The 24344-nt window shown below is 38.4% G+C and overlaps 3 protein-coding genes across 3 annotated transcripts in view; 2 read left to right on the plus strand and 1 right to left on the minus strand.

The window, feature by feature from the left end:
• Positions 1–1065, minus strand: part of si:dkey-70p6.1 (uncharacterized protein LOC570575 homolog) — a 12024-nt gene extending 10959 nt beyond the window's left edge. Inside the window, exon 1 of the mRNA XM_042409497.1 lies at positions 565–1065. The gene's annotated coding sequence lies outside the window, so the exon portion shown is untranslated. The remainder of the gene's footprint in view (positions 1–564) is intronic.
• A 2201-nt stretch (positions 1066–3266) lies between these two features.
• Positions 3267–11192, plus strand: nkain5 (sodium/potassium transporting ATPase interacting 5). The gene is made up of 7 exons (XM_042409442.1): positions 3267–3520; positions 4893–5030; positions 6020–6100; positions 6931–7128; positions 10198–10258; positions 10501–10572; positions 10656–11192. Exons 1-6 carry the CDS (start codon positions 3467–3469, stop codon positions 10554–10556), a joined length of 588 nt encoding a protein of 195 aa, XP_042265376.1. The 5' UTR covers positions 3267–3466; the 3' UTR covers positions 10557–10572; positions 10656–11192.
• A 1772-nt stretch (positions 11193–12964) lies between these two features.
• Positions 12965–23645, plus strand: ythdf1 (YTH N(6)-methyladenosine RNA binding protein 1). Its single transcript, XM_042410006.1, has 6 exons — positions 12965–13326; positions 15704–15731; positions 18781–18875; positions 18987–20645; positions 21604–21648; positions 22021–23645. Exons 1-6 carry the CDS (start codon positions 13297–13299, stop codon positions 22033–22035), a joined length of 1872 nt encoding a protein of 623 aa, XP_042265940.1. The 5' UTR covers positions 12965–13296; the 3' UTR covers positions 22036–23645.
• The last annotated feature ends 699 nt before the right edge of the window (positions 23646–24344 follow it).

A 24344-nucleotide genomic window follows, 5' to 3' on the forward strand; every position in this document is an offset into this window, starting at 1 on the left:
TCCCCCCCCCCCCCCCCCTATTTATGAGGGGAGGGGAGGAAGGTGGGGGCTGCAAATGTTAACGGAAGGTCTAACGTTAATTATCTGTATGCTTCACAGTGTCGGCAGTGAATATTACGCATGAAAACGCGTGATTGGAGGGCTCCTGCGCCTTCCTCACGTCAAATCACAATGAAGTTCTCTGATGAATACCGTTCATTTCGGGCTTAAAATCACAATAAAAAAAAGAAGCAATGCAGTAAGGTTGAGGTGGCTGCACACGTGTCTGTGTGTTAAATGTATGTATGACCAGTGGAAATGGAGGAGAGAAGGCAAGCGCGAACACAAAGGGGGGGAAAAAAACAGGCAAAGCGGTATAGGCTTGTGTTTCCTGCATGAATAAAAGGATACTGGGTGCCAACTGCGTGTGCAACTTATCAAGATGAATCTATAGGCACATATGAATGACCCACACCCCCCCCCCCCCCCCACACACCCACCCACCCCCTCTCCTTCCCTGCCTCCCTCCAGCCTGTCACATAGCCACGGGCACAGAGCATTGCGCTATAGCATCCCTGTACTCACTCAGCTCACAGATTTTGGGAGGCGCAGCGTCAACCCTGGTCGCTTCCTTCAGTTTCTGCTTCCACTCGGACCAGGCGCTCCCCGCGAGCATAATCAATCACAGGCGATAACTTGGCTTTCTTGGGGCTCCAGAAAACGGGAATGCAGCATATTGCATGTGGCATCCTCTGGCGCCCGCTGACCCCCTTGTGCGCCCCTGTCCGCGCTCCTCTTGCTCCCCAGCCAGAAGGGAAAGGCTGGGAAGTGTCTTAACAACAAGCCTTTTCCTACTGCCGCTGCCTCCGCCGCCGCCGCCGCTGTTGTATCTCCAATATTATCTCCAAGTGCCAGGTTCTCCTCCACAGTCCCTCAAGCCCCCTCCATCTCTACTCGCATCCCCTCGGCTCAGCTACTGTGCTTCCATGTGACACAGGCAGAGCTGGAGACCCCCCAAATATGATTTTTGTCTTTTGATTCTAGCGTCATCCCTCGGAAGAGCTGGGAAGTGCGGGTTTTATCGTCTAAATGAATGGACTGATTCCCGTGTAGGAGGATTTCTCAGTGCCTGATAACATCCCCGCAGGCTTGTAAAAAGGTGCATTTACACTTTAGTTGATTTCAGAGGCAGATAAAGCACATTTAGAGTCTGTAGTGTACTGCAATTTAGACACTCACAGTCCAAATTACACCACAAGACTCTGGTTTTCTTGCGAGTAAATGTGATAAACTGTTGAAACTGTTGTCATTGTGTCTTATTTGCGAGACCAGAATGTGATTATATTGACACTGAGACCTTTTTAAATGATCCCTTAAAACCTGCAAGAAGAGATAGACTTGCTGATTGATGCACAAGCTTCACAAACCAGATCATGACTCCTGTTTGAGCCACTAATAACCCAGTATGACCCAGTGTTATATGTTTACAATATCAATTTTTAATGAAAGTTAGTCCAAGTACAGCTGAATTGGGAAATATCTCTGATGTTTTCAATAGCAGATTATTTCTGACATGTTGTCTTATTTATCTCTGACCTAGTTTGAGTCCAAATGTTTTAAAAAAAAATATATAAATAAAAGTAGGACAGTAATGTATTTTTCTTTGGTGTAGCATCTTTTAACCTTGCCACTCTCTCACACACGTTTGAAGCTTATACCTCCACCACTACTACCACCTACTGGAGCCTTCAGAGCATTGTGGAAGAACAACCACCTATCAGGGTGGAGGAGACAGTGTTGCTGTATGAGGATCAATTCATGCCACAGTGAGGGAGAAGTAGAGGCATCAGAGGACAAACAGTTGGTCTTTTAAAGGGTTTTAATAGAAACTGTCCGATCCAGACAAACAGGTTCCAGGTTTTGGCAGGTTTATGGGAAGTGGAAAATATATTCCATAATTAAATCTCAAGATAGTTCCAGGAGTTAAGGCGTCTTCAGACTGAGCGACAACAACGATCGTGTAGGTTTATTGTATGTCACGTTGTGTGATAAAATCTTAGTCACATCAGTTTGAAGCTGTCAGATTGTGTGCTGAATGCACGGTGAATCACAGCACTATGATGTAAATAGAAAAAAGTTTATAAAATCAGAGGCACATCATCAGCTCGTATGTTTTGAAAATGCAGCAAAGTCACAAAAACTTCTTGTTTGTTTCACCTCTATCATTTAGTTTTTTTGTGCGGTGGATTTATTAAGGAGAACAAGTGTTCCTCCCCCAAAACTGTATTCAACACTAATGAAATGTCACACCAGCCAGTCTCATTTCATGTCATATTCTGATTGGTTAGTTTGTAGTCACATTGTTAGAATTTGGTCTTAAATTCATGACACCATCAGAATTTTGCCTCAGGCCGTCTTTTTGTCACCAAAGCTCCAAATCTGTCATCGGTGGATCACTTTCATTTTGGATTGATGACCAAAGATTTTACCAAGTTTCTCTCATGATGGTGGTACACATCTTCAGAAATAAATGCTACATGACTGCAAGAATCACTGGTTGGTGCAATATCAGAATTTAAGGTCAGTGCGCCTCGGTAGCTTACTGGTTAAAACAAATGCCATAACTGCAACGTTTGTGGTCCGATTCCAGCAGCCGTCCTTTGTTTCATGTCACTCCCATCTCTCTCTCCCCTTTTGTTTCCTGTCATCTCTCTACTGTTGCTATAATAACAGCATAAAATGCCCAACCAAAAAAAGAAAGTGAAGAAAGCAGCACACCAGTATCACCACAATAGTAGTGGAAGCTTTTGAAGAGAAACTTGTGGAGTTTGTCCACAATTACCCACATTTACATGATGTCTCCATGCTGCTCCATGGTGACTATCTGTGCCAGAATAGCCAGCATGAAATCATTACGACGTCACTGTTGACGCTTTTTCTGCTGTGATCTGAATATAGTTATCTTCCCAAGTGTTGCCAAGGTTTCTGTTCATGCTGTGCAAAAATGAAAGTTCACAACAAAGATATTCTGGTGTCGGTCAGGGATGATAAGGCCCTAATATGCCCCCCAGTGGATAAACTCTGGTACACATAAAGTACGCAAGCAAATATGTGAACAACAAGGCTGTCGTAGCAGCCATTATGTATATGTAGATGTTGGTATAAAGCAGGTACATCAGTGAAATTACTGAGCATCACAGATATGTCATCAAAAAAAGCATCCTGTGGCTGATTTTTGTCCTTCAGGGTTTCCCTCTCCTCTGCGATTTGTGGCACTAATCGCCCCTCATACAGCTACCCTCCCCCTTCTCTGTAGTTTTCTCACAATGTTTTCCTCATGAGGTAAAGTGCACTGAGCGTTTCCCACACATCTGGCAATGGATCTAAAGCTTCGCAGGTTGGCCCTTGTGTTTGAGCAGTTTTAAAATCCAGTCACTTCACTGCTTTTATTCACATCATCAGACTCAGCGGGAGCAGAGAGGAAAACATGGGGTGCTGCTCGGCACGATGCACGCTGATCCTCCTGTGTTGTCTTCAGTTGGTAAGATGTTTTTTTCTCTCTCACACATGATGCTTCGACATAATAAACACAGATCCGCTTACACATCAGGCCACCACCTTTCTTTTCCCTCTTGAGAGGTGATACTTGATAAAAACTCATGAAAACCACTTAAAATTACATTTTAAAGCTACTTTATTAATGAATCAAATGGATGAAATGACTTGTGGTTTATTATAAAAGAAAGCTCCTATGTTGTTGCTTTTAATGCCTCACTTTTTATATTTTTTTCTAAAGATGTAAAATCTTAAAACTTTAAAAACCGACCAAATACTTCAACATTTTAATCACCAAAAGTAGTTTAAATACCCCAAAAATCAGGTTCTTTGATGTTGTATTTGATGACCTTCTGTTCACATTGTCATCATTAATTGAGCTTTCTTTTAAAAAAAAACTGCAATTTAAAATTAAATTCTTACTAGAAATTAGAGCTGAAACTGTTACTAGATCAATGGATTAATGGATTAATGGATTAGTTGAGAGAGTTGAGAGTTGAGAACATTAACCAGCAACAATCTTAATAATTGTTTAATTTAATTTAAGTTAAAGTCGTTTCTGAAAGCAAAAATGCCAAAAATTCACCGGTTCAAGCTTCTCAAAAGCAAATATGTTCATGTTTTCTTGGTTTTCTGTTTTAATAAATTGAATTTCTTTGAGTTTTTGACTGTTGATGAGACAAAACAAGCAATCTGAAGGCGTCACTATGGGCTGTGGGAAATTGTTTACTACTTTCTGTCATATTAAAGACCAAACAATAATCAATTAATCTAAAAAAATAACCTGCAGACAAATTGATAATGAAAATAAAAACAATTTTTTTTTTGTGAACCATCTTTACAGTTAGCTTGTTATAGTGAGAGGTGCTTATAAAAAGCAGTGACCGCCCACCGCTTCAACCACCACAATGAAGGGCCGCACTCACTTTGTCCTCCTCCTCCTCTCTGGTTCCCACCCTGCCCCCCCTTCATGACTGACTGGGGCACCGACCTCAAAGGACATAAAACTAAAACCCACATCTGTGCTTTGTCCCCCTGTGGATCAGTTGCCTTGACAACTTATCTTGAAATAAATAATAAACCTTGTGGGATGCACAAGCGAGAGATCAGCGTCTAACAAGCCAGAGTGAAACCGTCTCACCTGACGCAGACTGGTTTCTTAAAGCTCAAAGAGACATGTTCAAATATCTTGTTTTTATCATAACAGTCCAAAATCCAAATATATTCAGTTTACTATCATATGTGACACATAAAAGCTTAAAATTCTCACATTTAAGAAGCTGCAACCACTGACTATTTGGCTCATTTTTGCTGTAAAAAATGAAAAACGTGTCTAAACTCTGCTTCTTCACTTACAGATAACTGCGCTGGAGAGGCAGGTGTTTGACTTCCTCGGCTACCAGTGGGCTCCGATCATGATCAACTTCTTTCACGTCATCATGGTCATCCTCGGCCTGTTTGGTGTCATCCAGTACAGGTCGTGTTACGTTATTATGGTGAGGGGAACTGTCCGATTTCCTTTTAAGCTTGCAAATAGTTTGTGTTAAAGCATTAAATACTGAATGTTAAGTTGCAAATACAATAATGTACAATCAGACTATACAATTTATACATGTCTTTTAGAGGAAGAGGTAGGTCTTGTGAAGTTTGTAGATATTGTGCTTATAGTTTCTTATAATTATTTATTCGTTTTATATTTAATTCTCAACTCTGTTTAATTATCTGTGGCAACTAGAGCCCAGAGTAAGAATTTATGTTCTCCGTCTGTATAACAATAAAGATTTGATTTGATTTGAGTTAGATAAGAAGATTGATACCACTCTCAGATGAAAGTGGTATCAATCTTCTCCTTTTCAAAATGTTCCTCTCCACTTTCCAAAATGTCGAACTTCTTGTGACGCCTCATCACAGGCTTCGTGTTTAATCGAGTCTTGAGCCGTTCAACCAAAGAGTGATTTTCTTTTTTTCCTTTTCGGATTGTTTCACATGAAGGATTTTTGATGGCCTGAAGTGGTGATAATATCCAATATTTCACAAGAAAGAAAGCTACATTTAGATAAAATTTAAACACAATTTTGTGTAACAGAAATACATTTCTTTCTTTCTTTTCTCTTTAGATTAGATTCAACTTTATTGTCATTGCACAAGTGCAAAATAGGGCCAAAAAGTGCAACAGTTACAAACATTATGTACAGAATACTGGGTGGTATTAATATGTTAATACAAGTGGATCTAACTGAAAAGTGTACATGAATGGTTGTACGTAGTATATACAACTATATGCATAACAAGTAATATAAATAAATAATAAGTATTATGGGTTAGGATGGATATGTACAATAGAAGCTATTTAATCGCCTCAGATTTATTTTGGGATTATACAGATGAAAAGAGAGGAGCATCTTGTGAGTTTCCTTCATTTCATATATATTATATTATAGTATATATTACATATATTATAGCGTCGTGTTTCTGTTTTTCTCAGTACCTGCTGTGGACATTGTTGTGGGTCGGCTGGAATGTCTTTGTCAGCTGTCTCTACTTGGATTTGGGAGGTCTTTCAAAGGTAAGTCTAATGGTCACGTAAGTGTCAGATAATTAGAGACTCACACAGCTACAAAGTCACTAAATACAGTGTTCATCTCTCTCTCTGTGTCACAAGCTCCTCTCAGGACGTTCAAACACATAATAAAAACTTCTTTACATGTTACATTAGCTGTTTATGTCCCCTGTCTGCATTAGAAAACATACTGAATAGGCACTTTTTGGTCTTTTTTGATGATGATGACGATGTTAGTATTAGTAGATGTTAGTATTAAAATTATAATGATGATAAGTGATAGTACAGTAGTAGAAGTGGTGGTAGTTATACCTGTAGTAGTGTTAGTTTTAGCAGAGAAAACCTGTAAATAATGAATTTATTATTAGATTAATTCACAGAAAATGAATCCTTTTCTAAATTGAATTACATCTCAAGTCAATTATAAAGTAAGAATACAAAACATTTGTTGGTTTCAGCTCCACAGAAACAGTTTTTGTGAACATTAGACTTTAATTTAAATACTTTAAATGCTTTTTCCACTGATGATCAGACTGAATGAGAAGTTTTTAAACATCTTTGGGGTCTGATAACGTCTGATGGGCATTCTCCGTTTTTATTTTTGATATTTTCTACACATATTACTTACAAATAAATCAATTGATAGCTCAGTCGATAATGAAAAATAATCATTTCGGCCCCAGACAGGAAGGAAGGCGCAAACTAAACCATATCAGGTTCACAGTACACCTGATCCTCGCTACTGCACACAGAAATAAATACAGTATCTGTAAAAAGCTGAACGCTGAAAGGTTTCCTTCACGTCTCATCTCTCTCTGTTTTGTCGCCGACTGCAGGACAGCGATGTTCTCTCCCTGGGAGTGTCGTCACATCGCTCCTGGTGGAAGGACAACGGGCCGGGCTGTGAGAGCGAGGGACTTCCCTCCGCTGGATGGCAGAAACAGCAAAACCCGGAGCTGACCACAGTGCTGAGCTGCTGGCTGGAATACCAATACATAGAAATCCTGCACTGCACCGTCCAGCTGCTCATATCAGTGAGTGCCCTCTCTGTCTGTCTTTGTTGGGAACAGGCATCACGAAAAAACTCTTCATCACATTCGTTTTAGAGCTCCAACAACAAGTCGATTAATCGATTAGTCAGAAAAACGAATAATTGTTTTGCAGCATCATAAACATGTCATACATTATAGTAAACTGAATATCTTTGGATTTTGGACAGTTGATGGACAAAACAGGATATTTGAAGAAGTTTCTTGAAGTTTTAAGGCATTTCCTCTATTTTCTGGCATTTTACAGACAAAATGATTAATCGATTAATTGAGAAAATCATTGGCAGATTAATGGATAATGAAAATAATCATTAGTTGAAGCCCTAATTAGTTTTGTGTGATACATGACTGCTTAGTTTCAGTAATCAAATTAACAAAATGAAATGGAAAACATATTTATTTACTATTGAATATTGTTTTACAGTTTTTTACAACGTCTACACACTTTCCTCAATACTAAGTTCACTCAGTATTGTAAACTGTGGATAATATTTCATTGCTTTGTCACAAAATACATTCAGTAACCACATCTTTTTCAATTTCATGAATTTGCAGTCCAATTTGCACGTTTACATACTTTTTAGAAACTGTTATTTTCATATTCATGTATGTAAAATTACATAAAATTACTGCAAATTAGACTGAAAATTCACAACATGCTGCAACTTCTACTTCTAAATGAAATAGAAACATAAACATACATGAACCAGTAATTGGTCCACACAACACTGAGCACCTCATTTCATTCTCTGATGACCTCTGATGACCTCTGATGACCTCTATGGAAGAGTAAAGAGATCACATAAGAAGCACATCAATGCGGATGAGAACTTGTGGTGAAACGCAGGAGACGGTGTTGACTCGCACTGCTGTGTATCTTTATCTGTAGCCGTCTTATACAAAGTGAATATTTACACTTTTGTATTTCATTACTGGAGTTACTTTAGTTTAGGAAAATAAAGTCTACTGAAGTATGTTTGCAGCATCTGTGCAACTTAATGATGCATTTTTGTGACAGTCTGACAAAACCATAAAAACGTCCTTTTTTTTAGACGCTTAAAACACAATTCTTAAATTTCTATAACATGTACTGTAAAATAGCACAAAGAGTAAAGAGATATAATTATTTTCAGTGTACTGAAATCTTAGTTTATGCAAAAATAAATAAATAAATAAAAGCTACTTCACTACTTGCTGGGAGACAAATGTCCGTGTTATAACACCAGAGTTAAATCTGAGGTGCGTATCACGTGTTTTAGTTGCATTAATGCATTTTGGATGTGAGATTAATTGTTGTACTGAGCTGTATGTTGGTAAAGAAAACTGTGTGAAGAGTTTAGAGAAATCCAATTATTAAAAAACCCAAAACTGTAATATCAGCAAATGTGCGTCTGCGCGCACAGGAACGAACTGTTACTAAGCAACAGCAACAGTAAATTGGGAAAACCCAAACTAGAACATTTAATGGCATCACATTATCACTCTGATATCTACTGTTAGTCAGTGTGTTACTGAGCTTCACAGCCGTCCTTAAAGCTTCTGTATTATGTTTACATGTTATGTGTTGACATGTATCTGATACTGAGGGAATCTGCTTTTGATAAGTACGAGCTTCTGTGTGCTTTGTTTTTGCAAAGACGTGAGTCTGTTGTATCGTCCTAAACAAACTGAGTTTACTTCACTTTGTGTCGTATGTGTAGTTTTCTCATTACCTTCAGTTTGTACATATTTATAGAAAACCACAAACTGTTTTGTCATACCCTACAAAAGGTGACATGTCCTATTTTTTTGTAACATTTGTATTTCAGAGAAATCAACACAAAAATGCCTCCACCATTGTTTCAGGTTTAGTAGTTTTTTTAGAGTTAGGGTTTAAATATTCTAGTTAACATGTTGGATTACTGAAAAACAAACAGATTGTGTTCCTATGGTTCATCTCTTTTTGTACATGTCATATTAAAACGTGACATTTTCTTGCACAAGTAACACTAATTCTCTGAAAACTGAATTTGCCATTTGTCACTATTATATAGACTATTACTTCAAGATTCAAGATTCATTCATTACTATCATTTTACATTACAAGGTTGTATAATGAAATGTAGTTTGTAATCCTTTTATGCCACTCACACAAACAGAAATGATATAAATGAATAAATAATAAGTCATAAAAATAAAACTTATTTTGGAGGATGAATTGAGGAGTCTGACAGCCTGAGGAAAGAAGCTGTTCTGTAGTCTGGTGGTGCGACAGCGATTACTTCTGTGTCTTTCTCCAGACGGCAGCAGGGTGAACAGGCTGTGGTCGGGGTGTTTACTGTCTCATAGGATCCTCTGGGCTCTGTGAAGCCTCCTCACCTCACCGATATCACTGATGCTCAGTAGATGAGCACCGATGATGTCCGGGGCGGTTTTAATCACCCGCTGCAGAGCCTTCCTGTCTCGGGTCTCCCTGCACATCTCATGCTAATTTGTGATGTTTCCAGTCAGGATGCTTTCTATTGTCACTCTGTTAAAGTTAACAAGAACTTGAGATGGGAATTTTGCTTTCTTAAGTCATTTCTGAGCTTTTTTTTTTACAAGGGTGGAGATGAAAACTGTTCACCTGCTCCATCTCAGCTCCCCTGATGTAGACAGGGGTATGTGTGTGTGTCTAAAATCAACAATCAGCTCCTTGGTTTTGTTGACATTGCTTAATAAGGTACTGAGTTTTCTCTGAGGAGCCCTGCAGATCTGCAGATACAAGCGGACTTCTTCACAGCAGACAGGTGTTACTAATAAAAATACCAATGGATCTGTTCTATTCAAGTGTCCCAATAAGCCACGACAGTCATTATTTTATTATTTACATGTGTCCTTTACCTACTATGGCATGTCAAAATAAAAGGCCTGTAAAATATTACGGTCACTGTCAAGAGAATCTTTATGCACTTAAATATGCTTCGTAATCAATAATGTACTTAAAGAATGAAAACATGAAGAAAATGTGAAAAAAACCCACACTTTTCACTGCATGTGATTCACTTTTAAACACATTTGTGTTCATGTCCACAGCTCCTGGGGTTTGTTTACGCCTGCTACGTCGTCAGCACTTCCTCAGATGAGGAAGACAGCTGTGAGTACGCTCCTGATTAATAATATTCCCACACACACAAGAGAGCATATAAAGCCACAATTGTCATTAATCTCACATTTGTTTTGTAATAATCCACGATGAAGAACCATCATCATATGTTTCCCCCAACACCAAAGATTCGCATGTATTGTATCACCTTTTGTTTCTCTTTAGACTTTCTTTATGTGGTTGTTTTTGTTTTGGACATTATGTTTATGTTGTTCTTCTCTCACTTGTTTTAGTTAATTTCATTGGTGAATTTCATCATCCATCCAAACCCTCTCAGTTGCTCTTCTAGCGTTAAAGACCTGCGGGTATGTTTACCTCTTATTTGCATTCATTCTAATCCATTTCATTTGTTCAACGTCTCATATACAGTGTATTTTTCTATGTTTAGATTATAAATAATTAACCACACAAAGAAGGTGGTTGAGAGAAGCCGAGAAGGAACCCGAGCAGAAGATAAAACAACTCTGAAGACCTTCGAGGTGTAATTGGTTTGGTTGTCAATAAAACATCTGTCACAGATGCTGAACCTGAAGAGGAGAACGTCCATTATATCACTGTATAAAACATGTAGATCTATTCTTAATGTGTTTTACTTCAGGCTTTAAATGCTGTAAATCTACATGTAAGGCTACCTCTGTGTGTGTGTGTGTGTGTGTGTGTGTGTGTGTGTGTGTGTGTGTGTGTGTGTGTGTGTGTGTGTGTGAATGAGATAGAAACCACTAGATATGAAGCACTCAAAGTTCAGTTGTCTTAAAGAAAGAAAAGGTGATTTGAAAGATGTAAATAAGGTTCTGTTTCTTTATGATGCTTTGTAAAATGCATAAATTATTCACGTGTCATTTCAGTTAGAAAAAAATGTCCGTACCAACTTGTGTCGTGTACGATGTTCATTAAGTGAAATAAACCACGTCTATGATACAACTCACACTGGAGTGTAGCACAAAAGTCTTCATCATTAAATATTTAAAGACTAGAAAGTACTGATTCATCTATACTTTCTTCTCTGTGTAGCCCCCATAAAAACACCTTTTTTCCTTTTTTTATTTTTTATTTGAAGCACAAAAAAAAGTAGGTTAAAAGTATGAAAGTATAGCAGTAGCTACAAATGAAAGACGACTATAAAGGATCCCCCTCCAGACAAGACATGTAGCTAAAAGTAAGCAAATATTTTTCATTTTTAAAGTTTAACTCCATTACTATCAGTCCATTATCAGTGTTTGTGCACTGGAGGCTTCAAGTTTTCACATCACACTTGTTTAAGTTCAATATCGAACCTCAGTTGGCTTCAAAACTGGTTGTGATGTCACAGATCCTGCCTGGAGGTTCACGACTTAAAGTCTCCAGTCAAAAATTATTTTTTATTCTTGTTACTTCAGTCGGATGTTTGAGCTTCACTGTGCAGAGTTTGACACTCAAAGGCTGTTTTCACTTTCATCTGCAGAAGAACAAAAGTTTCTCTGTTCTCACCTTAAATCTTGAGTTCACGGTGTGTAGATCTGTGAGCAGGATTTGTGACATCACAACTAGTTTGGAGCCAATCAGGGTTCAATATTCAACTTACACAAGTGTGATGTGGAAACCTGAAGCCTCCAGTTCACAAACACTGAAAATGGACTTCACAGTGAAGGAGGAGACGTCTTGTGTCCAACAGATAAACTTTTAAAATGATGCGTAGGTTATTTGCATATTCATAGTTTGTGGATTTTTAGTAAAGCAGAAGGAAAAGAGGCCATTTTAAGGGATTTTTAACATGGTAACCGAACATTTTTTGTGGAAAAACATGTCAAATACAATTTATCATTCCAAGCCTTATTAACATAAACATGTCTGGAGGGGATCTTTAAACTCAGATCAGATGAATGTGAAAACAGCCTTCTAGTGTCAAACTGCACAAACATAAAAAACAAGCAAAACGGAGCTGGACTTTAAGAAAAAAAAAAACCTCAGCTTTCTTAGTGGACAGAAACACTCTCATAAACTTCTGAATAGGTGGAAAAATATAAAACAGCGTTTTTAATCCGTATTTGTGATGTAAACACAGACACATTTAGCTAACTGGCAGGTTTGTTTTCTTTTTTTTTCATAAATGCTTTATTGAAACAAGTTTCCAACAAGTTTACAGGACCATGTGTCTACAAACATGCCAGAGGAACTAAAGGTTGCAATGATAATAATAAAAAAGAAATAGTTAAATAAATATCTTGAAAAGCTTACAGTGGTTATATGTTTTGTACATTCAGATATTGAAGAAATGTGTTGTTTGATATTGACAGTCAGCTCTGAAGAGTTTGACTTTTTGCTGAAGAATATTAATTTGTGAATATAAAATTAGGTCAAAATAGAAAAGAAATTAATCAAATAGAACAATATGTACAGTACATACAGCCTGTTCAAGTGTAGAGTGAAATGTATTGCACATTCTGTATTTTAAACTAAATAAATATATATAATTTGTAGGTACTGTTGTTATTATAGTGTTACAGGGTTATTGCACAGTGAAGTTATATATAATTATTGAGTTGATCATGTTGGTTACATAACTGACTTAACAATAAAACATTATTACTAAACCACTGTTGAAAAAACAGATGTATTTTTATATAAGATATATCTATAGCTCCAGATAAAAACCTGTGATTGTAAATTAAACAGCAGCGGTCTGTTTTGCTGCTAGGTAGCCGCGGACGCGTCCTTTACGTCACCGACGTCATTTCCGCGCTGCACACCCCGGATGAAGCTGCCATAGGGGGCAAGTGAGCAGGACCACCGAGACTGGCTGGCTGGATATTAATTTAACGGTGAGGGGGGGTCGGAGCGGATTGAAGCCCCTGTAGCTGGATTAATGTGGACTGGGCAGCGCGGAGCGGCAGCAGGGCGACGACCAGCAGACTGTCCGCGCCGAGCAGAGACACCGGCTGACGGCTGCTGCTAACTGTGTTGAACTGTTAGCGTCTCCACACAGCGGAGTGTGTGCAGCTGCAAGCCTGCACGTCTTCTCAGGGCTGCACTTCAACACACCTGGTGGATAAATGATGTCTGCCGCCAGTATTGACCCTCAGGTAAGCGGAGAGAGAGGTGAAGAAAAAAACAAAAAAAAAACAAAACAACAACAACAACGCTCAGCTTCGGGATTTTATTGCTCTTCAGGGAGGTGAGATTGTGTGTGTGTGTGTGTGTGTGTGTGTGTGTGTGTGTGTGTGTGTGTGTGTGTGTGAGCAGCATCCCACACTGAAGACGATAGTTAGCCATCTGAGAGCTAGAAAACTGCTTTCTGCTGGTAACCAGGGCCTGCTGTACCACAGCTCCCAGTATCTGAATCAGAATCATCTTTATTGGGCCAAATATGTTTACACATACAAGGAATGTGACTCAGGTTTAGTGGCTCTCAAAATGTACTTACACAGAATAACAACACAACAATCCTCAGAAATATACAGAAGGAATGACTGTATACATGTGAAACCGCTTCTCTGAACTGTAAACAGGATACAAATAGTGCAAAGAAGTGATGAGATAAATATTAAATGGTAAAAGAAAACAAGATACATCTTGTCATTTCCCTTTAAAACCTTTAAAAAGTGAAATAATACCAACTGAGAAATCCTTCAGAGACACAGAGATTACATACTGTTGAATAAATTCAACATCAGAATCATCTTTATTGACCAAATATGTTCACAGAAACAAGGAATGTGACTCCGGTTTAGTGGCTCTTGATGTATTTACACAGAATAACAACACAACAATCTTCAGAAATACACACAAGGAACGACTGTATACATGTGAAACCATTTCTCTGAAACAGGATACAAATAGTGCGAAGAAGTGATGAGATAAATATTAAATGTTAAAAGAAAACAAGACACATCTAACAGTACAGGGTGATCGCCATTTCTCTTTAAAACCTTTTGAAAAGTGAGATAACGTCCGAGGGGACGACATCAAAGACAACTGAGAAATCCTTCGGAGAAACACAGATTACATACTGTTGAATAAATTCAACATCTTTATTGCCTAAATATGTTTATACAAACATACAGTGTGACTCCAGTTCAGTGGCTCTTAATGTACAAAATAACAACACAACAATGTATTATTTATTTATATGAATATAACAGGAATCTCTGCTCATAATATACTGTATATAAACAATATTTAGATTGTTTTTCTGACTACAGAGCTGCACACAGTGTGCGATACATTTCACTCTGTAGTTAAACAGGATGTGTATACTGTACATATGTATATAAAGTAACATGTCTTGTTTTCTTTTACTATTTAATATTTATCTCTGTGAACTATTCACTTCTTCGCACTATTTGTATCCTGTTTATAGTTCACAGAAACTGTTTCCTGTTTAAAGTCGTTCCTTGTGTGTTTTTCTGAAGATTGTTGTGTTGTTATTCCGTGTAAGAGCCACTAAACCGGAGTCACATTCCTTGTTTGTGTGAACATATTTGGTCAATAAAGACGATTCTGATGTTGAATTTATTCAACAGTATGTAATCTGTGTTTCTCTGAAGGATTTCTCAGTTGTCTTTGATGTCGTCCCCTCAGGTATTATTTCACTTTTTGAAGGTTTTAATGGAATCACTTCATACTGTTAGATGTAACTGAAACAACTGTTGGGAAAACTGTTTTTTCATGGCAAACTAAGAATAAAAATAAGGTGATCCATCATAAATACACCCTCTGCTTTATCATATAAGTCCATAATTTGGCTGCTGCCACATGAGATTTTTCTGACTAACAAAGTCAAAGAGATGTCACTTAAAATGCTTCACAGGTTTTATCCAACTATTCATTTTTTGTAGAAACTCAGACGTTGATGTAAGTTGAACCTTTTTTTCGAGGAGCTCAGAGAAACGCTGCTACATTTATTTTCTTCTTTTCCTGCATACAAATGTATTGTTTTGGATTCACTGAATGTGACGGGAATCTCTGTTCACAGTTCTGTTTCATTTATTTTGCTTTCTATTTCGACCAGATTTGATGTTCACAAATCAATATTCTTCAGCAAAAAAGAACAAAACTTTTCAGAGCTGACTGTCAATATCAAACAACACAATTCTTCAATATCTGAATGTACAAACAAAAAAAGCTGTTCAAACATATAACTATTGTAAGCTTTACAAGACATTTATTTAACTATTTCTTCTTTTTCATTACAACCTTTAGTCCTCCTGATGTGTTTATAGACACAAGGTGCTGTAAACATGTTGTTTACTTGTTTCAATGAAGCTGTTTATTAAAAAAAATTTATTAAAAAAAAGATCGATAAAGGTTGGAATAACATCACACACTGTTCGGTGCTAATAGTTTATATAAAGCAGTGTGTTTGTAGGATAATATGTGATGCTTTGAATAACATGCATGACCCATGTGAGCTTTTTCCCTCCTTTCACATGCGTTCATCTCATCAATATGACCACTAAGACATCGAAAGGACAAGATGCAAGCAAAGGTAATAAAAAAAACAAAAACGGGTGTTTTACCTCCAGATGTTCCTGCATTTAAAGATGTTTACTCAGGATGTTGTGTCGAAGTCTGTTCCCCCATCAAACGATGTTTCCCTTCTGTTAGAGATGTGTTTTCCGTAGCGTCACCTCTGCAGTTATGGTGAGGACGTAGGTTGTGGTTGTGGTTAGAAGAAGCAGAGATAACTGATTGGGGTTAAGATAAGCTTTGGGTGCAGATTAATGTCAGAGGAAACACACGTCGACGGAGAAACAGACTTCGATACTGCAGTTATCGTAGGTAAAACTACCACGGTAAACAGTTTTATCACGATAATCATGTTTCCTGAAATCCTTCTATTAATGCTAAAATACAGTTAAATTACTTCTCACCATGATCGCCTTGGATTTTACTCACTGAACAGTGTTTTGTATGTTGCAGCTTAGTTGGACTCTGCCTAAGAAATAACATCCAGAGTTTGTTCACAGTTTAAGACAGTCGACTGGAAATCACTTTGAATGCATCTCAGTGTGTCTTAGATTCTACAAACCCATTCATATTTTTGGAAATTCATGATTTTTTTCACTGATGAGTGCAAAAACGTTGTAGTGAGCGTCATCTGCTAGCAGTTAAATTAATTTTTAAAAGGCAGAGAAATCTGTAAATGCACACAGAACATAAAAACATTTACACTGAGCTCTTACAGGCTAAACAAAATCAAACTGCTCTGTGTTCACGGACGTTAAACATGGTGATAGAAATGGTTGGCGGTATTGATACCACATCTCTAATGTTAACCTTGTGTAGCATAATGCTGTCACCTTATACCTGTTATAACTGACTCATGTATGATTGTAGGCCTTAAATCTAAACATATCTATAGTATCATTAAAGATCCCCTCCACACATATTCTAAGACATATAAAAATACACTGCTGTGACTAATAATTTGTATCTTATATGTTTTTTTCTGCCAAAAAAGTTCAGTTAACTTAAGAAATTCTTAAAATGATGTTTACTCTATTTACCTCATGGAAAAATCTAGAAACTATGACTATAGACTATAGTTTCCTTTTTATAAGTTTAACAAGACGTCTCCTCCTTCACTATAAAGTTCATTCTCAGTGTTTGTACACTTGAGGCTTCAATTCGCCACATCACACTTGTTTAAGACGCATGCTGGACCATAATTGGCCTGCAGACTAGTTGTGATGTCATAAATCATGTCTCGTAGGTACACACCGTAAACTCAGATTTAAGCTGAGCACAGAGAAACTTTCCCTCCTCAGCAGACGAATGTGAAAACAGCTTTCTAGTGTCAAACTCTGCACAGTGAAGCTCACACATCCTGCTGAAGTAACAAGAAGCAAAACACATTTTTGAGTGCAGGGGAACTCTAAATATGTCTTTGCATCATTACATATTTTCAGCCATGTGTCGGTGTCATGGTTGTATTTATGAAACTCATTGTTATGTGCAAACAGTTTATCAGTGGAAAACACATCTTTGCACATTTAAGTTTATCTCCCCTAAAGGTTACGTTTATCCAGCAGAGCAGCGTTCTGAGACGGACAACGTTATCTATTTTAAATGTAAATCCATGTTGACCATTCATGGACTCGTTTGTCTTTTTAATTCTCCCACTATAGCTTCAGTGATTGTAGTGAACGCTGCACGTTAAAACATGTTTTTAGCATAAGTGCAAAACACATTTTAGTTGCATATTTTCAATGAGCACATCCTGATGTTCCTGATATTGTGGACTTGGTGTCATAAAGGGCTGCGTTCACATTACAGGCCTTAAAGGACGGGTTCACAGTTTTTCAAGTCTGTCTTAAAATAACAGTCAGGTGCTCATATGAACACTGAAATATGTTTTTCTTGCTGTAATCGTTCCTCCTGTTCATACTGACCATTAGATCCTTTCATAATGCACTTACAATGGAAGTGATGGGGGACAAAATCCACAGTCCTCCTCCTGTGCAAAAATGTATTTAAAAGTTTATCTGAAGCTATTATGAAGCTTCAGTCGTGCAAATGAGTCAAATTAAGTAGATATCTTTCAATGTTACAGACTTTTTGGTGCCAAAGTTCCTCTTTTTGTTATTATACTTCCACTGCAGCTCAACAGGGAAACACAAAGAGGGAAATTGATGCTAAAAAGACTGTAAATGTGGCAGATATCCACTTGATATGACTAACTCAGACTGATGAAGCCTCATATGAGCTTCAGATGAACTTTTAAATGCATTTTTGCTCTAAATGACTGTGTGGACACACTGTGGCCTCCATCACTTACATTGAAAGCACATTTGAAGAGGATCTTTTAACAGCCAGTATGAACAAGAGGAATGATTACAGCGAGGGAAACCTCTTTCACTGTTCATATGTGCATCTGACTGTTGGTTTAACACAGACTTGAAAAATTATAAACCTGCCATTTAATGCTCAATTCTGAATTTTTTTGTCAGATCTGATCTTTTTGTGTTTAAGGTTTGCATTCATGTTTTTAAGTGACATCTATCCGGCACGCATGCACAGATACAACTGAAATGTGAGCTGCATGCGTACAAAAATAACAACAATAACAATAATTTGTGTGACAGTCATATTATAATGACATGGCTGCGCTACCATTCGGTTACAATAAGTTCCTTCCGGTTTGGCTTGAATAGAAGCTTCTTCATAAATGTCCAACAAATTTGAAACTTCCTCATCTCTATATTGAGCCTCGCGGCTGTTGTTGTTCTCCTCCATGTTAATTTTCACCAGGCTAAGAGGTGCCGACACGATGATGACGACGACAACATGTCTGTGCAGAGTAGTGAGACATTAAAAAAAAAAACACATGAATTCCGATCTGACCGTTCTGACAGCTTTCGCATAGCTTGAGATCAGATCAGATCTAGGACCACATATGCAAGTGTCCCAGATCTGATATGGAAAAAAAATCTGATTTTGGCCACTTCGGCGTGTGACGTGAATGTAGCCTCGGTTGTTTGGAAACGTGTCGATTCTGATGTGCAGCTTTGACAACAGTTTTGATTTTATTGCAGCCTTTCCAGTTTCAGTGCAGAATGGCTCCCTCCACCAGAAGGACACAGTCCACGATAACGACTTCGAGCCTTATCTCACCAGCCAGTCCAATCAGGTGGGAGACTCGAGTTGTCTTTTTGTGATACTAAAAATAAATTTAATTAACGTCTGTTTTTCTGCGTCTTGTTGATGTAACAAGTGATTTTAATTCTGTTTCCGTTTGTAGAATAACAGCTATCAATCCATGACAGACCCTTACCTGTCCAGCTACTATGCCCCATCCATTGGGTTTCCTTACCCCCTCAGTGAGGCTCCGTGGTCTACAGGAGGCGATCCACCAATTCCCTACCTGACACCCTATGCCCCCCTCAGCAATGGAGACCATCACTTCATGCACGACACAGTATTTGGGCAGCCGGGGGGGCTCAGCAGCAGCATTTATCCACACAGGTTTAACTTTTTCCCAGAGAACCCGGCCTTCTCAGCCTGGGGCACCAGTGGCTCTCAGGGCCAGCAGACTCAAAGCTCAGCTTACGGGGGGAGTTACAGCTACCCGCCCAGCTCTCTAGGAGGCACCTTAGTCCCCGATGGCCAGACGGGTTTCCATAGTGACACCCTGAGCAAGGCTCCAGGTATGAACAGCCTAGAGCAGGGCATGCTGGGCCTAAAAATAGGTGGGGATGTGACAGGAAGTGGCTCGGGTGTGAAGAATGCAGGCTCTGTGATCGGTGGCGGCGGCGGTGTAGCTGCAGCCGTTGCCACGGGCAACGGTGGCACACCAATCGGAATGCCCCCTCCGAAACCTACATCGTGGGCCGCTATTGCTAGTAAACCTGCCAAGCTGCAGCAACAAAAGACCAAGAACAAGCCTGGCACGCCCATCTTAGCCGGAGGAGCTCTGCCTCCGCCGCCAATTAAACACAACATGGACATCGATACTTGGGATAATAAAGGGGTTGCTACCAAGATGGCTCCTCCTTTGCCGCCGCACCACCACCACCACCACCATCACCACCAACAACACCAGCCGCAGCAGCTTCACTCCCACCCTCCCAGCCTCTTACCCCCCCTCCAGCAGTCCCTACAGTCTGCCCAGTCCCTCGTGCAGCAGATGACCATGCAGGGTCCTCCGCCTCCTCCTCCGCAGTCTTACCAGAACCACAACTCCGCTCCGACACCTCAGACACGCTGGGTAGCCCCACGCAACCGCAACTTGTGTTACGGCGGTGGGAGCTTGGACAGTAGTGGCTCCTCTAACGGCGGCGGTATCGGTAACGGAGGTGGAGGTGTCGGTTGCGTGCCTCCGGAGCTGGGATCAGAGTCCCACCCTGTCCTGGAGAAGCTGCGAGCTGCCCACAGTTACAACCCCAAGGAGTTTGACTGGAACCTGAAAAACGGCCGAGTGTTCATCATCAAGAGCTACTCCGAGGACGACATCCACCGCTCCATCAAGTACTCCATCTGGTGCAGCACAGAGCACGGCAACAAACGTTTGGACTCAGCCTACAGAGCCATGAACTCTAAAGGTCCCGTCTACTTGTTGTTCAGCGTCAACGGCAGCGGCCATTTCTGCGGCGTGGCGGAGATGCGCTCACCCGTGGACTACGGCACCAGCGCCGGTGTTTGGGCGCAGGACAAGTGGAAGGGCAAGTTTGACGTGAACTGGTTGTTTGTTAAGGACGTGCCTAATAGCCAGCTGCGCCACATCCGCCTGGAGAACAACGACAACAAGCCAGTCACCAACTCTCGCGACACTCAAGAGGTTCCTCTGGAAAAGGCGAAGCAGGTGCTCAAGATTATCGCCCAGTACAAACACACCACCTCCATCTTTGATGACTTTTCCCACTATGAGAAGAAGCAGGAGGAGGAGGAGGTGGTGAAAAAGGTAATAATTTACTTTAGATTTAACACATGACAGTTAAAGTATTAAGAATATGGAGGGCGGGTTTATGTTTCACCATGTTTCAGTGATATTAATATTTTCCTTGAACCTTCACCTTGACTTAAATAATAACTACATTACCCTCTCTCCCAAGAATCAAAATAATATACTATTGAACTTTCTATACTATACTATTCAACACACTACAATTGTGTGTGTGCACCAATACACACATTAAAAGTGAAATTATCAGTTGCCAAATTAATGGCGTCCACCATCTTTGAAGCTTCTGACAGTTTTGAGCACCACAATATTTTCACTTGACTTCAGATTCCACATAATAAAATATTTTAAAAGAATTATAAACAGGATTTAGATCTGATTATGTTGCCTAATATGAGATTAGTTGTGTGACAGTCCGTCATAATTAAACCGATTACCTGACTTAAGTCGTATTATCGGGAACATTAACCAGCTTTGTCTCCGGAGCGACGTTAGCTTCTCGTGTGACTGCGATGAGGAAAATACAGCTCTAATACAGACACGGGACTGTTTCTACATGTGGGAAAACACACCTTTATGACTCATCGCACACATGAAAGTTGTCTTGTTGATCTATTTGATCTCTTTGTGTGTGTGTAATAAATCTCAGAAGGGAAGGCTGAAATAATATAAATATGGGGTAAAAAGAAGAAAAAGAAGACCATCATCTGCTCTTTCAAACTAGCAGACTCGCCTCCTTTCAACAAAAATTAAAATAACCTCCCCCCTTTTCTACCAAATAATATTCATACAGACCCTTATTTTGTAAGCTGATTTTCATTCTTATGACTATGCTTTAGTCATTGAGTTGAAATAATTGGAAAGTTTGCTGATGAAATGAATATTGTGATATTAAAAGCTGTTATATTTGTATCTTAAGGGTGACCTTTCAATAAGACTTTTCATGTTTTTCCAACAGAGCTACGAGCCTGCCTCAATACCGAGCCGATCCCGAATTGATCAGGTGAAGTCTGTTATCTTGTTTATATATATCATTGTATAAAAAATGTACTCAAAATGACATAAATACATAAAATAATCTAATTAATGTCATGTTCCTCTGTTAGGCTTTACACCAGACAAAACTAAAAAGAACTAAAGTATCTCGTTTAGTTTGTCAATAAATAAGATTTACTCAAAATCATCAATTTGGAAACACTAACATAATATGGTCAAATCATCAAGATATAATTCATTAATTCATTAATTGATATGTTGAGTCATCCAGCCAGTTTGTCGCTATGAAAATCATACAGTAGAATATTACAGTTGTCAGTGATGTGATATTGATCGATCTGTTTAATAATTTATTGCTTTTTATTCTCTCTCCATTCAGGATCGTCAGAAGTAAACAACAGTAAAGACGACTTCTTGAAAGCTCGATCCGCGGTCCCGCTCGGACGGACGTAATGAAATTTAGATTTAAAAAGAAAACACGAGGACAAAAAAACAAACAAAAACAAATTGAAAACTAATATTTTTTTCTATTTAATTTTGTTGACTTTTGGCCCTTGTCAAACTTTTTGAGCCACACCGCTCCTGGTTCCCAGTCTTTCAGATGCGTGCAGGGATGAAGCTAGTTCCACCAGTCGAATCGCTTCAATGAGATATATTTTCTTGTTTTTTCTGTATTTTTTAGCCTTATAAATCTCTATTGCTACCCCGGGAACTTGCATTCTTAACTAAATATAAGTAAACAAAATATCTGCACGTCTGTTTTGAAAAATCTCTTGACAACATGCTGCTGATATTCAGTGACTGTTCACTTTGTGGTTTGTGTGTTGGAGAAATGTTAAGTGCTTGTATTGGTTAATCTTAACGAGTGAACAACACATTCTTGACAAAAATGTCTGCTATCTGTGTGTGGCCAGTTGTATTTTATATTATCAGAAGAAGAAGAAGAAAAAAAAAAGAACTTCTATAATGCCCTTTTTTTTTTGTCATGGCAGGGGTGTCTTAATCATGCAAGGTTGTGACATTAGAAAGCATAAATGTTAGAAGCATATTTTGAATAATGCATCACCTGGCTTACAGCTGATTTAACATTTAAAGTGGAGAAAATGCGTCTTTTTTCTCTCTCTCTCTCTCTCCAGAGTGGAGCCTTAACGTTTCTTTTCATCATAAGTGTAGATGATTTTGTGTTTTGTTGTTTTTTTTTCAGTACTGTACCTCAAGTTTTTTTCAGATAGAGATTCAGGGAAAAGATGTCTAGAGATCAAAAGCTCTTAAAGGTTGTTCCCTCTCTTTCTTATTTATTGGATGAAAATACAAATATACTGTATGAGTTCAGGTTTTTATCAACACAAAATTATGCTTTCTGTCTATTTCCCCTGTTGGTCTTACAGTAGCTTTTATGTCTCTTTGTTCCCGCGCTGTTCCAACAGGGGTCTCTGTTTATTAAAATCTGGAGATAATGTAGCATGTACTGCTTTTAAAACTCAAGCCAGGCCTGTCACTTTGTTAACTTTTTTTTGTTTTGTTTGTTTGTTTTGTTTCTTATACTTTCTTAACATAATTATAATCTCGACATTTTCATTTTCATCGCTATAACCTGTCCACATCATCCTCAGAAAAATGTAAGCTTTAATGTACCGGCATTTCTAACTTGAGATTGCCTCAAAATGTTTAACTGTAGCATTATACTTAACTGATTTATTGTCAAGTGTATGGAAAAACCCAGAGACTAGCCTATATGGTATATGTTTGTGACTTTTTTTAAAAATTGCTTGCTGTATTGTGTGTATGTGTGTGTATGCAAGCGTGAGAGAAGAGAGAGGGAGTATGACTGCGGAGCAAATCAGAGTTATATAAACGGTATTGGAATATAGAAAATTTATGCAAAAAAAAACAACAAAAAAAAAAGTTTTAAGTCACCCCTGAATTAAATATCCATTGTATCAGAGGTCACTATCACATTCTTAGATTTGATCATGTTCATTATTAAAGATATACTTATCTGTTGTTTGTGGGTGTTTATTATGACGAGGAAGATGTTTGTTTATACAGCGCAAAATCACACAAAACGTTTTACAATCCGCTCCTAAGAGCCTCGATTTGGTTAAAAAAGTCGCTCTGTCTGAGATCATTGTGGCACCTTTTACACCGCTTTTGATTCTTTTATGAAAACACATGAGTATGTTGTTTAGGTCTTAACACACTTTTTGGATTTTGAGCACCATTTTCAAAGAATATTTAGATTCTGGCTCACAGCTTATTTCATTAAACTGTTATTTAACATATTTATTATCAGAATAATCATCTGTAGAGTTAAAAGATAAGTGGTGTTATTCTATATTGATCATACTAGATTTATCATCAACCATTTTTAATCCTTTATTTAATCAGGTAGACTTATTGAGATTAGGATTCTGTCTTTTACAAGAGAGACTTGTGTACAAGAATAAACATAAAGTCTAAGCAGACACACAGAAATGTCACACATACACACATTTGATGTTATTTCACATTAAGAAAAAAGAAAAGTGGAATTGCAAATACTTGAGTTTGGACTAAAATCTACAAGTGTAATGAGAAAGTTTAAAATCCAATGAAAAGGCCAAAACTAATACCATCTACTTTCTCACTTCCTTCACTGTCAGTGGATCTCAGCCTCATTTGTTCCTACTGACAATATAAATCTCTAAATAAACATGTCATAAA

This window comes from Thunnus maccoyii, chromosome 4 (genome assembly GCF_910596095.1).
Source record: "Thunnus maccoyii chromosome 4, fThuMac1.1, whole genome shotgun sequence".
Classification (NCBI taxonomy): Eukaryota; Metazoa; Chordata; class Actinopteri; order Scombriformes; family Scombridae; genus Thunnus; species Thunnus maccoyii.

Excerpts from the sequence above, each read along its gene's own strand:
- nkain5 (XM_042409442.1), top strand. The coding sequence starts at position 3,467 with ATGGGGTGCTGCTCGGCACGATGCACGCTGATCCTCCTGTGTTGTCTT. Across the intron at positions 5,031-6,019 it reads GGTCGTGTTACGTTATTATG|TACCTGCTGTGGACATTGTT; the intron begins GTGAGGGGAACT and ends TGTTTTTCTCAG. Across the intron at positions 6,101-6,930 it reads ATTTGGGAGGTCTTTCAAAG|GACAGCGATGTTCTCTCCCT; the intron begins GTAAGTCTAATG and ends CGCCGACTGCAG.
- ythdf1 (XM_042410006.1), top strand. The coding sequence starts at position 13,297 with ATGATGTCTGCCGCCAGTATTGACCCTCAG. Across the intron at positions 18,876-18,986 it reads TCACCAGCCAGTCCAATCAG|AATAACAGCTATCAATCCAT; the intron begins GTGGGAGACTCG and ends TTCCGTTTGTAG. Across the intron at positions 20,646-21,603 it reads AGGAGGAGGTGGTGAAAAAG|AGCTACGAGCCTGCCTCAAT; the intron begins GTAATAATTTAC and ends TTTTTCCAACAG.